This window comes from Somniosus microcephalus, chromosome 9, assembly GCF_052327205.1.
Source record: "Somniosus microcephalus isolate GS21.2 chromosome 9, FLI_Smic_1.0, whole genome shotgun sequence".
Lineage (NCBI taxonomy): Eukaryota > Metazoa > Chordata > Chondrichthyes > Squaliformes > Somniosidae > Somniosus > Somniosus microcephalus.
In genome coordinates, this window is record NC_140995.1 from 12,575,908 (window position 1) to 12,591,609 (window position 15,702).

The window sequence follows — 15,702 nt, forward strand, 5'->3', positions numbered from 1 at the left end:
CTGTAAAGCTGCTATTAGCTAGTTCTTCTATGGTTTTTCTCAAGATTCCTCATCAATCCCATTTGATCAAACTGCACACGTACTGTGTGTTAACAGAGGTGCTATTAGGGTCTAGCCCGCAATTGCTTTCTCTGTAAAACAACGGTTAAAATGTAGAAAGTACCTCAATGTGAATACATCATTGGTATAAATTTATGGGCAAATCAGGAAATTCAGAAAGTGCCACCTTCCAAAATGTTGTTTTTTTCCCTCAACCAAGGATTCCCCTCCCCTATGGTTGGCAGGGCCCTCGACTGTGTCCGTTCCATTTCCCGCATTTCTGCTCTCACTCCTTCCCCTCCCTCCCGGAACCACGATAGGGTTCCCCTTGATCTCACCTTCCACCCCACCAACCTTCACATTCAACGGATCATCCTCCGCCATATCTGCAATCTCCAGTGTGATGCCACCACCAAACACATCTTCCCCTCCCTTCCCCTTTCAGTATTCCAAAAGCACCGTTGCTCCGCGACACCCTGGTACGCTCCTCAATCACGCACAACACCCCCTCCCCATCTCCCGGCACCTTCCCGTGCAAGCGCAGGAGATGCAACACCTGCCCTTTTATCTCCTCCCTTCCCACTGTCCAAGGCCCCAAACACTCCTTCCAGGTGAAACAGCGATTTACCTGTACTTCTTGCAATCTAGTATACTGTATTCGCTGCTCACGATGCGGTCTCCTCTACACGGGGGAGACCAAACGCAGATTGAGTGACCGCTTTGCTGAACATCTCCGTTCAGTCTGCAAGCGTGACCCTGAGCTTCCGGTCGCCTGTTATTTTAATTCTCCGCCCCCACTCCCACTCTGACCTTTCTGTCCTTGGCCTCCTGCACTGTTCTAATGATGCCCAACGGAAGCTCGAGGAACAACACCTCACCTATTGATTAGGCACTTTACAACCTTCCGGACTCAACACTGAATGCAACCATTTCAGATCATAACCTCTGCCCCCATTTTTTCGGACGGCAGCTGTTGGTAATGATTCTGCTATTCCCAACTACACCTCCTCTAGACCCAGCTTTTGTTTCTCTACTTGTCCCATTACCGTCGCGGGATGTGGGGATAGTGCAGGAAAGTGGAGATGAGGTAGAAGATCAGCCATGATCTTATTGAATGGTGGAGCAGGCTCGAAGGGCCAAATGGCCGACTCCTGCTCCTATTTCTTATGTTCTTATGTTCTTTTGCCTTACAGAATCATCCCATTTGTCTCTTAATCTCTCCTGTCTTCCCCCCAATCACAGACCTTCCCTTTTGTTCTTTCCTCCCCTCCCCACTTTCCCTGCCCCTACACTTGCTCAAAAACCTGTCACATCTCTAACTTTTTCCAGGTCTGACGAAAGGTCATCGACCTGAAACATTAACTCTGTTTCTCTCTCCACAGATGCTGCCTGACCTGCTGTGTGTTTCCAGCATTTTCTGTTTTTGTTTCAAATTTCCAGCACCCGCAGTATTTCGCTTTTGTATTTATGCAAGGTGATTACTTTGTACAAATTGCCACAATTTCCACATCACAAGCTTTGTTACACTATAAACAGTAAATAACATCCCCCAAGCCCAGAGTGGTGACAAATAGTTTGCATTGATAAGATATCCATATTTTGCATTAAATGTTATTCGTGTTGTATTTAAAAAAATACACATAACTTGTTAATATTACAATAAATTTTGGCAGTAAGCATTTGTAAAATGGGTTAATTTCGCCCTGGGTATTGCGGAGTTCAGTTGCTCAATCAGCTTCCTATAATCTTCAACCACATGAAACTTAGCTGAAACACCAGGAAGAAGCAAGAAAAAAAAATGAGGATGCCCTTTTTGTTTATATTGATACAGCAGCAAGCTAAATGAATGGAAACAGTACAAGACAGTGTGCAAGGCATGTAAAGACGAGACACTAGCGAGGTGAGTTGCACTGGTAGTTTCACCTTCGTTTGCGTATAGCAGTTTTTATCTTTTGATGGGAGAAGCCATTGGGTTGACCTGAGTTCAGCAGTCTTGGTGCCCTGTTACAAGAGGAAAAATGGAAAACATCCATTTCAGCATTTTGGTTCTCAGTGCTCTCTTTCAAGTTACACATGGAAAGATTAGTTGCTTTCTTCCATATTTTGTCTTATATAGATGGTGGTTAGGTGCTAAAGTCTCATCAACTCCTGAAATACGCCAGAGCCTCTGCCTCAGCTTCTTTGCAATAGAGACGATAAGGAATTTACTGAAATATTAAATTTGACCATTGCTGACCTTCAGGAAATTAGCATTTGAGAAATACATAGCACAAATGCAAAGCTAGTGAAGGGATGTCTGGCCCAACTGTGATTATTGTTCTAAAGAAGAACCTCGGATAAGGACTGCCCCGGATTGCCATTATCTGACATGGATTGAAGACCTGTGCTGACGACAGCTTCAGGTTTGTATTAACAACACTCCTCATTTCAGATCAGATAAACAGGAGTGAGTGGCGATTATCACAGCCTCGCTCCTGACTTTACATAGAAATCATTGCTGATAGAGCATGGTAACCTGCAAAACCTTCTCCCACACGCTAATTGCTGACCAGTATTAGACATAGGATTCTGAAACTAGTCCGTTTACATTTCCAATCTAAGTTCTCAAATACCATAGTAATCCGAGTGGAGAAAAGTTCTGGCAGTGATGTGTTAGCCGCAGGTGTGTAGCATGCTTTGCAAATATCATACAGTATTTACTGAACGTATTAGTGACACCCATTAGTAGAACATTAATAACTACATGAACTTTTACCATATTTGGAGAGCTTTGATTCTTTCTGTGTGTCCAATGTCAACTGGGCAATTGAACATTTGTCATGTGGCTGGACAAAACTCTTCCTAAACGTTAATGAAGCAGAGATGTGTTTCTGTAGTGTTGAGAATGGGACAAACAGCAAAGTGAAGCGCTAACTGACTGAACTTACCCAGTGGTGACGGCAGGTGGGATATTGAACGGTCCATGGGAAACTAACTGAGTGTTGTTATTCGCTCCAAATCGAAAGACGGTGTTATTGGCTGAACCAAAATTAAAATTTGGAACCAAATTACCAGAAAATGGGAAACCAGGCCCTGCAATGAGATTAAGAACAAATGTTTATTCCAGAAAATGCCATTATGCAAAACACTCCTATTAGGCTATTTGTAGATCTAATTCATTTTCAACACAAACTGATTAGACATCATATTTGAGCACATAATCAACATAACATTTATATGTGTCTATGGTTACTGATGCTCTCATAATGAAAGAAAGAACTTACATTTATATAGCACCTTTCATGACCTCAGGATGTGCCAAAGCACTTTACAGCCAATGAAGTACTTTTGAAGTGTAGTCACAGTTGTAATGTAGGAAACACGGCAGCCGATTTGTGCACAGCAAGCTCCCACAAACAGCAATGTGATAATGACCAGATCATCTGTTTTAGGTGATGGTAACCATGCATAATCCTTCTGTGGTGAACTGTGTTAAATTTACACTTGCAATTTACATTATAAATGAAAAGCTGGAATTACCTACAAGGTATAGACAATAGACAACCAATACCTCATGAGATTCTGTGTATTTGTATTCTAACACTGGTATTTTGATGTCCCTAAAATAGGCATTGTATTGTAACCACCATTTACCTGATGGAACCTACTTGTGTTTATTACTATAGATTTTTTTGCCTTCTTCATCCAATAAAGATATTATACGTTTAATTTACCTTCAGTACCCTTTAATTGAAAAAAACAAATAGCTTTTTGTGATTGTACAAGCAGTGTCTAATGTATCCCGGTTAGCAAGGCTAGTTCTTTAAAATCCAGATGGAAGTAAAATTGTACTTTAAAGGGAAGACTTTCAGCCTGGAGGTAGCTTTTTACCAAGAGTAACACATCCGGTGACTTCTGTATACTTAACATTTCCTTTTGTTACAAAGAAGACATTTTCTAAAGTGCATCATAAAGTGAACACTACTATTAAAGGGGAAGAGTCTAGCAGAGCACTCTTGCTCAAAGTACAGCCTCCCAGCTCAGTACTACAGAGATATATAGAAAATATTACACTTTGTAAAATACTGAATTTACTGCCACTGAAAGCCCTACTTTTCTGTAGTAATACTAGAAAGAAAAAGCACTGCTGTCTAGATGCAGCTGCTTACACAGCTGGCAGAGAGCTTCCATCCATCAGGTGGCTTTGGACTGGTTCCCAGAATAGTCCCAAATGTCAGGACCCATTCAAGTGATGGAGTTGTTCCGAGACAGACATGACCCCTTTCCCAGTTAACACCACAATAGGTGGCAGGGAAGGAATGGAGACCCTGCTCCTTTAAGTCGACCTCGGCCGCCAGTACCTTGTAATGGCTCCCCCGACAATCAGAAGTGGGGCGCGTGAGCACAGTATGTTGGCATGACCCTGGCAGCCTTTCTCAGTTTGATAGTTAACTTTAACCCACTACAATGAGTTGCAGAACGGAAAGTCATTTCTGGAGGCAAAGATGAAACTAAACATGCGGGGAGTGAAATTCTTCCAGTCAATGAAAAGAAAAAGACAATTTTTTTTGCTAAAATCAAATTGACGGAAGAAATTTCACCCACATGGTTACTTGCCAGACTCATTACTGGGAAGCTTTATTTCATTAAATTTAAGCCTCTGACCTTGACTATTCTTTAAAGTGTTTCTGGGATTTTTCTGACCTCACACTAAAGTTAAGACAGTGAATTGGAAGAACCCTCACAGAAAGTCAACTCCAAAGGCTTTAAGAAAAGCTACTTGCCAGAAAATTATCAAACCTTTAACAGCACAGTTCATACCAGTAGGTGGCAATGATGAAGGATTCCCAGTGATGCCAGTGTTAGCCACTCCAGTGTTAAATGGGGGATTAGTCAAAGCTGAGCTTCTCTGTCCAAAGGTAGAAGGGAAGCTGGCAGAGGATCCACACATCCCAGAACGAATGTTGCTGTTGCTTGTTTCGGTAGAGCGCCCAAAGAGAAAAGGCGGCATCTGAAATGGTGCTCTGGAGACTGCTGCTGTGGCCATGCCTGACCTGGTTGGTGCGGGGACATTAAACGTAGATAGTACAGGTACTGCAGTGCTGCGTGTCGTGTAGACAGGAGGCGGACCAAAAACACACGGGAAAGATATTGAGGCCGATGAATCTTGGATTCTGAAGGTTTTTTTTGCTGCAGGTTCACCTGCACAGAGATGGGGAAATTCTTATTATTTCAATAAACTTCTAAATTACTCATGGACAGAAAATAATTATTATCAGAGCCAAGGTTACGTACCAGCTTTGCATGGTTTGACAAGAGTTACAAAATAGGAGAAGGTGAAGTTACGAATTTAGATTCTAATTGAAAGATTCGCTTCAAAGGTAACCTCAGTTCCCATCTGACGAGTGACATCATACACTACTTATTTTCTCCTTTAATAACAACAGAAAATGCTGGAAATACTCAGCAGGCCAGGCAGCATCCATGGAGAGAGAAACAGAGTTAACGTTTCGGGTCTGGGACCCTTCATCAGAACTGGAAAAAGCTGGAAACAATTCCCCCCATCCCCCACTGTCTCTGCACCTTGAGGAAATCTACATGATATAAGGGGTTAATTTCAAGTGCTTGCTGGGTAAAAGTTTTCAGACTTGACACTGGGCAAGTGTCGATGTGTAACTAGAGCTATTGTAAGTACTCGGACTGCAGCCAGGAACAGATGCCTGCCCACCTAATGAGAATGTAGAAGTGAAATAATGAGTTTCTTTGATGTACCAATGACCTGATAACTTGTGACCGAAAGCAAAGCTAGCCTCCCTATATATATGATTAAAGAGGACCTCCGGTTACACGATTCATGCCCTGTTATAGATTAACGGTTGACTTATGTGTCCAGGATCCTTCTGTCAATATGTTATTTCTACCTGATGATTAATCTAAAATGTATCCTGATAGAGGAACAAAGGAATGTCAATCAAACTTGTTTGTTACACTGTATAAATATGGAACACTTACGCTGTATCATTGGAATAGTAGCCTCACCCCTTGAGTGGAGGTGCTGATTCCCCTTGCAAGTGAAGTAAAATAAAAGGCCTGTCCGTCTGACGAATCCAAGTGTGTATTGAGTCATTACCCAGAGCTAAGAAGTAAGGCACTTCTACAATTTGGAGGTTCCACCGAGATGGCTTGCTGTACCAATTGGTGAGTTAACAGACGCTGAGTACGGTGCTAGGTTGGGAAAATCCCATCGGCCGAAGGTGGTGTTTTGTCACATTTTTGGGACTTTCCCTGCCAGAAGCATAGCTGCGCATAGTCTGTTTATTCCATTGGACAGTACTGCCATCGGGTAATTGACTCACAAGGTTCGGAGGTTAAACTGCCGTTGTGACTGCTTCCCTTTCAGAAACGGAACAGAGGATCAGCCATGAGGCGCTGACGCCCCGCGAACAGGATCGTGCAGAAAAGGACTGTATAAAGGTACCAGAGAGAGAAGGTTAAGTCAGGAATTTGATTAACTAAGGAGCTAGCGATTTATTGGAAATTGAACTAGCAAGGTTCCAGCTTGCTGAGAGAGAAGGTTAAGTCAGGAATTTGATTAACTAAGGAGCTAGCGATTTATTGGAAATTGAACTAGCAAGGTTCCAGCTTGCTGAGAGAGAAGGTTAAGTCAGGAATTTGATTAACTAAGGAGCTAGCGATTTACTGGAAATTGAACTAGCAAGGTTCCAGCTTGAAGTTAGCTGGGACAAATTGAAGGCCCTTTTTGCTAAAAATTTGGCTAAAGGGAGTAGGGTAGAAGGAGAGAAGAGCTTGAAGTTAGCTGGGACAAATTGAAGGCCCTTTTTGCTAAAGATTTGGCTAAAGGGAGTAGGGTAGAAGGAGAGAAGAGCTTGAAGTTAGCTGGGACAAATTGAAGGCCCTTTTTGCTAAAGATTTGGCTAAAGGGAATAGGGTAAAAAAAAAAGAGAGGAGTGGGCGGTTGTCTGAAACACAGTGTCAATGTTTAATGTTTATGAGAGTGAGTATTTAACTACTTGTTATTATCAATCAACTTTGCAGCTTTGTCCAGTAAGGCTGCATAGGTTGGGGATTTAGTAACACTTTGGTTGTTGTTTAACAAGTGTATTGTTTATTGTTTATTGTTATATGTATTAATGTTTAGTCATGTCTGATCTGTAGAGGCATCCCACGCAGATCATAGAGTGTTACGGAATTGTTGTATGTTTTAACTAAAATATTTAAGCTGAAAAAAAAACTGCAGAAGGGGTTGGAAAAGACCCAAGCCGGGGAAGTGAGTCCCGCGGCGGAATGTATGGTTGAGAAAATAGTGATGTCTTTTACATGATCCACTAAGCTATTGTGGATTCAGTATTTTCCCCAGTTAGAAATACCTTCCACGAGGGTTGAGAACCCGCGAGTTTTATACGTATGTATAGTTTATTAATCTGATCTGTAGGGGCGTACAACGCAGATCATGGATTGTCACGGGAGTTTAGATTGTTTTAAGTGAACCATTTAAGCTGCTAAAATGGGTGCTAGCACCAGTAAGCCACCCGAGAAAGGCACGCCAGCAGCCTTTATGTTAAAGAACTGGTCAATCATCCATTGATCACCTACCAAATTGGTCCAAATGGACTGTAAATAAGACTAGACCCTTTCCCTCAGATAGTCATTTAACATAGAAAGAATTACTTGCCTCGAGGAATGTTTAACGGACAAGAGAGAAATAGAGAACAGCCAGATAAAAAGACTGCCTCTATGTTTGTTGAGTCAGAAAAAAAAAATTAATTACCCCGAAGAAACACCTTTCTCCTCTATTATGGTAGGATAACAAGGTAACTATAGAAGGATGAATAGAGGGGAATATAGAGGAAGACGTGGTAGAGTAAGAGGGTATGGACGATCTGGTAATTGTTACAATTGCGGACAACCCGGACATTGGGCAAACCAATGCCCTGCGAAAAATCGTCAGAACCAAACCTCCAATAATGGACCTCCGTTAGAGAATAAAGGTCCTAATTTCACTGTCCATAACCCTTTTTTGGACCAGTCAGGAGGTTACCCTACAAACGGACAGGGATTTAGGAGAAATAGAGATCAGAATTACTGACTGACACCAGCAGCCCCAGGCGCCACAGACCACCAAATGCCCGTTGTTTCTTTAAATTCACGCAGCAAACCTGAAATTAAAATGCAAATAGCTGGGAGACCTATGTCATTTTAGTAGATACAGGAGCAACCTTTTCGGTGTTAGGGAAAGGATATTCTGAAGGAATGCCTATTAATGGGAAAAAGACCCCGATAGCTGGATTGGCTGGAATACTACAATGCTTGAATCAATCGACTCCCCCCACAGTAAAAGTAGAAGAATTTGAGGAAGAACACTCCTTTCTGTTATCAGGAGATGTCTCTATGAATTTATGTGGAAGAGACTTGCTGTGCAAAATTAATGCTACAATCATTTGCTCCCCATCAGGAGTAACGGTAGAAATACCAGGAATCCCCGAAACTAGGCAAATGGCATTCAAAATTGCACTGCACGGCCTGCTATGACAAAACAGGACAAGATTTAAAATACCTCCTAACTATTAGACTGCACAGCCCTATAAAGTTACAATTAATCCAGCTGCACCATTACCCAAAAGGTCACAGTATCCATTGTCAGAGAAAGCAGAAAAAGGAATTGAGCCAGTGATGGAATCATTGTTAAAACAGGGAGTTAACGCCGGATAGAATAAAGGTTGTTTGCAACACATCGTTGCCAAAAACTAAAAGAGAAATGAAGCATTTTCTAGGAATGAGTGGCTATTGTAGACAATGAATACATGAGCATGACAAATTTGGAAAATTCGCGGTTACCTGACTTCCTCGGGAACCCAGATTAAAAATGCACAAGAAGTGAAAAATCTTTTACTAGCTATTCAGAGACGTAAACAGATTGCAATTATTAAGTGCCAAGCGCACACGGGGCATTTGGACAAGGTTGCGCTTGGAAACGCTGCTGCAGATAGCGCTGCTAAGTCAGTAGCTATATCAAGTACTGAACGACAAGTTTCAGCCTTCCCTGTTAGGGAAAAGCCAGAGATACCGCAGCCCCCGTCCTTAGATGATGTGCTGACCCATCAAGATAGGGCCAGTTCTGATGAAGTAAAGGAATGGGTTGTTAATCATTGTTTTAAAAACACTGACGGCTTATGGGTTCATCATGACGGCCGCATGGTGGCACCCAAATCATTACTATCACCAATTGCCCGATGTGTTCATAAATTCACCCATGCGGGCAAAGGGGGGATGGCGGACTATATCCTTAAGACCTGGTATGCACCAGGAATCTCAAAATTGGCAAAACAAATTTGTGAAAATTGTATTATCTGCCAGAACATGAATGCAAAAAAATAAATAAAGAAGGTACAGCCCGCATCCCATCCAAACCCCATGGGTCCTTTTGTACACTTGCAAATGGATTTTATTGAACTACCTGTATGTATGAGCTTTAAATATGTATTAGTTATTATTGATATGTTTTCAAGATGGATTGAAGCTTTTCCTTGCAGAAAGAATGACGCTACCACTGTTGCTAAATGTTTATTGAAGGACATTGTACCTCGCTTTGGGATACCAGCAAAACTGTCAAGTGACAATGGGTCCCATTTTACGGGAACAGTGATTAAGGAACTATGCAAAGCCTTACAGATTAGCCAGCACCTCCATTGCAGTTATCATCCACAGTCGGCTGGACTAGTGGAAAGATATAACGGGATGCTGAAAAACAAGCTTGCAAAACTGTGTAAAGAAACTGGACTTAAATGGATTGATCTGTTACCCATAGCTTTAATGACAATGCGGTCTGCTACCAACAGAACTACAGGATTGTCGCCTCACGAGATCGTCATGGGAAGACCACAAAGATTGCCTTTTTCGACACCTTTAACAGCTAAACAAATGGACATTCATAAAATGGAGGAAGATATGTTGAGTTATTGCATTGCACTAACCAAATGCATTTCTAGTTTCCATCAACAGGTGAAGGAAGCCCAGGTCGATCCCACTGAAGGAAAGTGCCATACTTTCGAGCCAGGAGTTAACGTCTATATAAAAATCTTCAAGCGAAAGAATAGCCTTCAACCCAGATTTGAGGGACCCTTCCAAGTACTCCTGACCACAAACACCGCTGTAAAAGTAAAGGAGCGACCAACATGGATACACGCGTCCCATTGTAAGAAGGCATCAGTCGAAGATAATACACTGCCAAGATGAACTGGATTTGGACTTTAACAAGACTGTTCTCTTTGTCAACGATAATTGAAACTGCCATATTGATTTACCCAGATCCCCTGAAGGGCAAACCATGCATAGAAGAATGTGTACTTTTAAACAGTGATTTCTTTTATATTATATGCTATAACGAGACTATGAAGGTTCAGCTTCAGGATCACACTATGCAGGTACCCCCGTATCAACCCCTGAGTCTTAGGATTAGGCAGGATAAGATAGTAGAAGAAGATAGATGGAGTAAGTGCAAATGTAACTACACTTTGACTAAAACTACTACTAAACCACCGGGCGCAGTCGAATGGCCCTATTGGGGACGGTGGAACCTGTCCACAGTACAAAATTTGACTAGTAAAAAAAAAAAAAAAATCTGGAAAGGAGAACAAGGAATAGGAATGATGCACCAGATATGGAACAAATTTGAAGCCTATAATAACACCTATTTCATCTGTGGGCATAGAGCATACCCCTGGTTACCACAAAATTGGACTGGGTCATGTTATTTGGGATATGTAGTGCCTTACATACATCACATTTCATCTTTGGATAGCCACCCTGGGACACGAGTAAAACGAGCCATTACAGAAACTGAAAGGTTCTTTGCTATAGCATTTCCCTGGTATGGAACAGGGAAGATAGCAAGAGAATCTATAAACATGGCAGCAGTGTTGGAACAAATAGCCAATGATACTGCAGATGCTCTTAGTGATGTAAACGCAGAAATGGTGGCTTTGCGCACTGTTGCCTTACAAAACCGCATGGCTCTGGACTATTTGTTGGCAAAAGAAGGGGGCACATGTGCAATCATAAAAACCGAATGTTGCACTTATATCCCAGATAGCTCAGAAAATATCACCAATCTGGTAAACCACATTGATGTAAGAAAAAGGAGACTTACCATCAAGTAACTTTAAAGTAAGCTTTAAGTAACTTATAAACACACTATATACAAGAGAGGTCTTTACCATGCCTCTGGTAGAAGCCTCTTACAATACTGAACAGACCAGTATTTATACCAGTCCAACAGGAAGTGACATTTACAGGAAGTGAGGTATGTACACAGTTCATAGTTCATAGTTCACAGGAAGTGATGACATAACTTCCCGGATGTTATCATTTTTATCACATTCTTCCCTCCTGCAGGATTAGGAGGCTGTGGTCTACCTTTTGGTCCGCAGCCGCCGAACAAGGAAGAGTCGCACCCGTTTGGATTCCCGTCGTAGAGGGTCGCTGGTCCGCTTACATGCGGTTGGCCATTGGTCAGAGTCTGTGTGGCCTGGATTGCCCTGTGAAGGGTCGGGGAGATCATGGCTTCGAGTACGAGCCCCAATAGGTTCAAAGTCGGACTGCCTCTGTTCAGAGGGAGGTGCAGAGCTGGTCTGTGGCGGATCAGTACTTTCATGCGCGGTACTGGGAGGGTCGCAACCTTGAGCACGGGGTTCTACCGGCACCAAGCTAGTTGGTGTCCGATCAGGATCCTGGAGAGGGGTACCCGATAGGTCCCAAGAGTTTCCTGGTGAAATGCCATCACCCGATGTCCCACTAGGTCCTGGTGGGCAGGGAGCCAGATCCCGTAATGATACGGTAGATTCTCGGCCGTCGGAATATCGTATGTTTGCATAGGTGGGGTTGGCATCGGTTAGTTCGACCTCATCTACAAGAGGGTCATTTTTAGACGTCCGAACGTATCTTCGGAGTAATACAGGTCCAGGAGTAGTTAGCCATGACGGGAGTGATGTCCCATGAGATGAGCGACGCTGGAATCCAAAGAACCGCTCATGAGGTGTAGTATTTGTGGCTGTAGAAAGCAGGGACCGTATAGAGTGCAATGCATCCGGAAGCACTGTTTCCCATTGCTGGTCTGGTAGGCCCCGAGATCTTAAAGCGAGACGTACGGAATTCCAGATGATACCGTTATACCTCTCTACCTGCCCATTTCCGATGGGATGGTATGGTGTTGTTTTGCTTGTAGCAATTCCCCGTTCTGAGAGGTAGTCCTTGAGTTCCCTTGACATAAAGGATGGACCCCGATCTGAGTGAATATAAGCCGGCATGCCACAGAGAGAAAATACCTGCTCAAGGCAGCAGATTACTGTGGACGCCAGCATATTGGAGCAGGGGAAGGCAAATGGAAAACGTGAATATTCGTCGATCATGGTGAGCAAATATGTGTTCCGAGTTGAAGAGGGCACTGGGCCCTTAAAATCGATGCTAAGTCGTTGCATCGGTTGGGTTGCATGTATGAGTATACCATCTGAGGGGCGGAAGAACTGAGGTTTTAATTCCGCACAAAGCCGGCATTCTGAGCATATTTTCTTTACATCTCCAGTGGAAAAAGGGAGATTCCGTGATCGTACGAAATGTAGCATGCGCGTAACGCCAGGATGACACAAACCATTGTGGACATCCATGAGAGTGGAGGATGACATAGTGGAGCAGAATGCCCGTGTGAGGGTGTCCGGGGCCACATTCTCCTTGCCAGGCCGATAGAGAATGGTATAACCAAAAGAGGCCAGTTCCATCCTCCAAAGTTGTATTTTATTATTCTTAATTTTGGTTCGTTTTCGATTATCGAGCATGAAGGCGACTGATCGTTGGTCCGTGATCAACGTAAAGTGCTGGCGAGCTAGAAAATGGTTCCACTTCCGTACTGCCTCTATGATGGCTGTGGCTTCTTTCTCAACCGGAGGATAATGTAGCTCGGCACCTTGTAAGGTCCTGGACATAAATGCTACAGGACGACCTTCCTGATTCAGAGTAGCCGAGATCGCCACCTCCGAGGCATCACATTCAACCACGAAAGGGAGATTCTCATCAATGGAGTGAAGAGCCGCTTTCTCCAACTGTTTTTTGAGAAGGTTAAAGGCTGCAACAGCCGCTGTTCCCAGTGGAAATGATCTAGCATGCAGCAAGGGTTGGATTTCGTCCGAAAAATGAGGAATCCATTTAGCGTAGTATGCAAACAGACCGAGAGCCCGACGTAAAGAAGCCGGATTCTTAGGTGACGGGAGCTCTTGGAGCGGGCGAAGTCTTTCTGGGTCTGGCTTAATGATACCATTGCCTACGCAGTAGCCAAGGATGTTGATGGTCGGTTGCGACTCAACAGATTTGGATTCATTCAGGGTCAAATTACGGCGATGGAGGGCATCCCGAAATTTTTGGAGGTTGGAGTCGTGTTCCTGTTGATCGTGACCTGCAATGGTAATGTTATCAAGATAGGGAAAAGTGTCCCTTAGGTTTTCCTGCTTAACCAGGCCATCCATTGCCCGTTGAAAGACAGCCACTCCATTAGTAACCCCGAATGGGAGGCGACGAAATTGGTACAGCCGTCCATTAGCCTCAAAGGCTGTGTACTGCTTATCTGAGACCTTCAAGGGTAACTGATGATAGGCACTTTTTAAATCGTAAGTTGAGAACACTTTGTATTCGGCCAGTTTATTAACCATATCATCAATGCGTGGCAATGGGTAGGCGTCCAAGTCGGTATATTGATTGATGGTTTGCGAATAATCGATGCATAGTCGCTGTTTGTGAGGTTTTAGAGGGTTCTTGACAATGACGACTTGAGCCCGCCAGGGCGACGAACATGGTTCAATGATATCCTCTGCTAGAAGTCGAGAGATTTCAGCCGCAATAAAAGATTGGTCTTCCTGATTAAAGCGCCGCGATTTCGTTATTATCGGTTGGCATTGAGGCGGAATACTGGCAAATAATGAGGGTTCATTAAGTGAAGCTGCTGATAATGCACAAAATGGTAATTTAGATGGTATATTAGAAATAGTAAGTCCGGGTTTGGATCCACCAAACTCAATGGTGAGTTTCTTATGCTGTTTTTGGAAGTCCAGCCCTAAGAGGAGATCACTACATAAGTCTTTGAGCACCGAAAGTCGGGTGGAGGGATACATACGACCATGAAGTGTCATATCAACAACACAAAAGCCGGAGATTCTGGTATTAAGTGATGACTGGGCCATCGCAATTGCCTGGTCCGATGGGAAGACATGTAGTTTCAATTTCGCAACAATCTGTTCCTTAATGAAACTATCAGTACTTCCTGAGTCAATTAAGGCATCTAAGGTATGCCCTTTAATTGAAATTTTTGTGGCTGCCTGAGACAGGTTCTGTGGGCAAGCAGCTGTAATTGGTGTCGTTGCACAGAGAGTGGCTAAAACTCTCGGTGTGCTTCTTCGGGAGAGAGCTCGAGAGGAAGCTTGATAGGTCCTAGCTGGAGCATCTTGATAGGCCCTAATTGGGGCAGTTCGGTAGGCCTTAGCTGGATTGGCCCTCGTAGAGGCCCTTGATAGGCAAACTTTAGCAAAGTGTCCTTTTTTCCCGCAATAACTGCAGATTGCATTGCGAGCAGGGCAGGTTTTCCTAGGGTGAAAAGCATCTCCACAAAAGAAGCATTCCTTCCTAGATTGCCAAGAGGCTGCTAAAGTGGGGTCGTCCTCCTCTTCTTCATCAGAATTATCAGAATTAGATTCCCCCATGATAGGGTTCACCTGAGACCGCTTGAATTGTCTGGTTGCAGCTACAGCAGCAGATCGAGATCTGGGCAGCTGATAGAGGTCTGCATTTCTCTTTGCCAAATCCAGTGAACAAGCTAGGTCAAAAGCTTTTTGTAGCTCAAGTGTTTTACTTTCTAGTAGACGCTGGCGTATAAATGGAGAGGCAATCCCGCAGATGAAAGCATCACGAATCATTTCTTGGCGGTACAGTTCAGCTGAGGCTGCCTGAAAGTTACAATCTACGCTGAGCCTGCGAAGTTCTTGCAGGAATTCGTCAATTGATTCCCCTGGCCCTTGTCGGGCTGTGGCCAGTAGATGTCTAGCATAGACCTCATTTGGGGTCTTCGCATACAGTTTCTTAAGTGCCCGAATCACCTCTTCGTAACTATCCCAGTCATCAACGTATTCGAACACTTTTGGGGTCACATAATTGACAAGTATCTTCAATTTAGCAGGAGCATCCACTTTACATTCATCCAGAAAATTCTCAAAAGTACGATACCAATGCTTCCATACCCTGCCAGCTGCTGGTGTATTCGGGTCCAAGTCCAGACGAATAGGTCTAAGGATTTTCTCCATGATGGGTGGTTCCCTGGATCCTTAACTTCCGAGTTTGTCTGAAGGTCTAGTATTTGTCAGTGTAAATACTAAGTTACTTAAATTGATGTAAGAAAAAGGAGACTTACCATCAAGTAACTTTAAAGTAAGCTTTAAGTAACTTATAAACACACTATATACAAGAGAGGTCTTTACCATGCCTCTGGTAGAAGCCTCTTACAATACTGAACAGACCAGTATTTATACCAGTCCAACAGGAAGTGACATTTACAGGAAGTGAGGTATGTACACAGTTCATAGTTCATAGTTCACAGGAAGTGATGACATAACTTCCCGGATGTTATCATTT

General features: G+C 43.3%; 1 protein-coding gene across 4 annotated transcripts in view; it reads right to left on the minus strand.

Moving 5' to 3' along the window:
- The window catches only part of LOC147112265 (uncharacterized), a 45,307-nt gene that overhangs the window by 1,301 nt on the left and 28,304 nt on the right, over positions 1–15,702 (minus strand). For 3 of the 4 annotated variants that reach the window (XM_085996380.1, XM_085996379.1, XM_085996376.1), the window contains 3 exons: positions 4,819–5,220; positions 2,967–3,111; positions 1,963–2,040 (listed from right to left, as the gene is read on the minus strand). In XM_085996380.1, coding sequence (XP_085852506.1) covers positions 1,963–2,040; positions 2,967–3,111; positions 4,819–5,220 — 625 coding nt within the window. The remainder of the gene's footprint in view (positions 1–1,962; positions 2,041–2,966; positions 3,112–4,818; positions 5,221–15,702) is intronic. The other variant, XM_085996377.1, reaches the window with a different exon arrangement.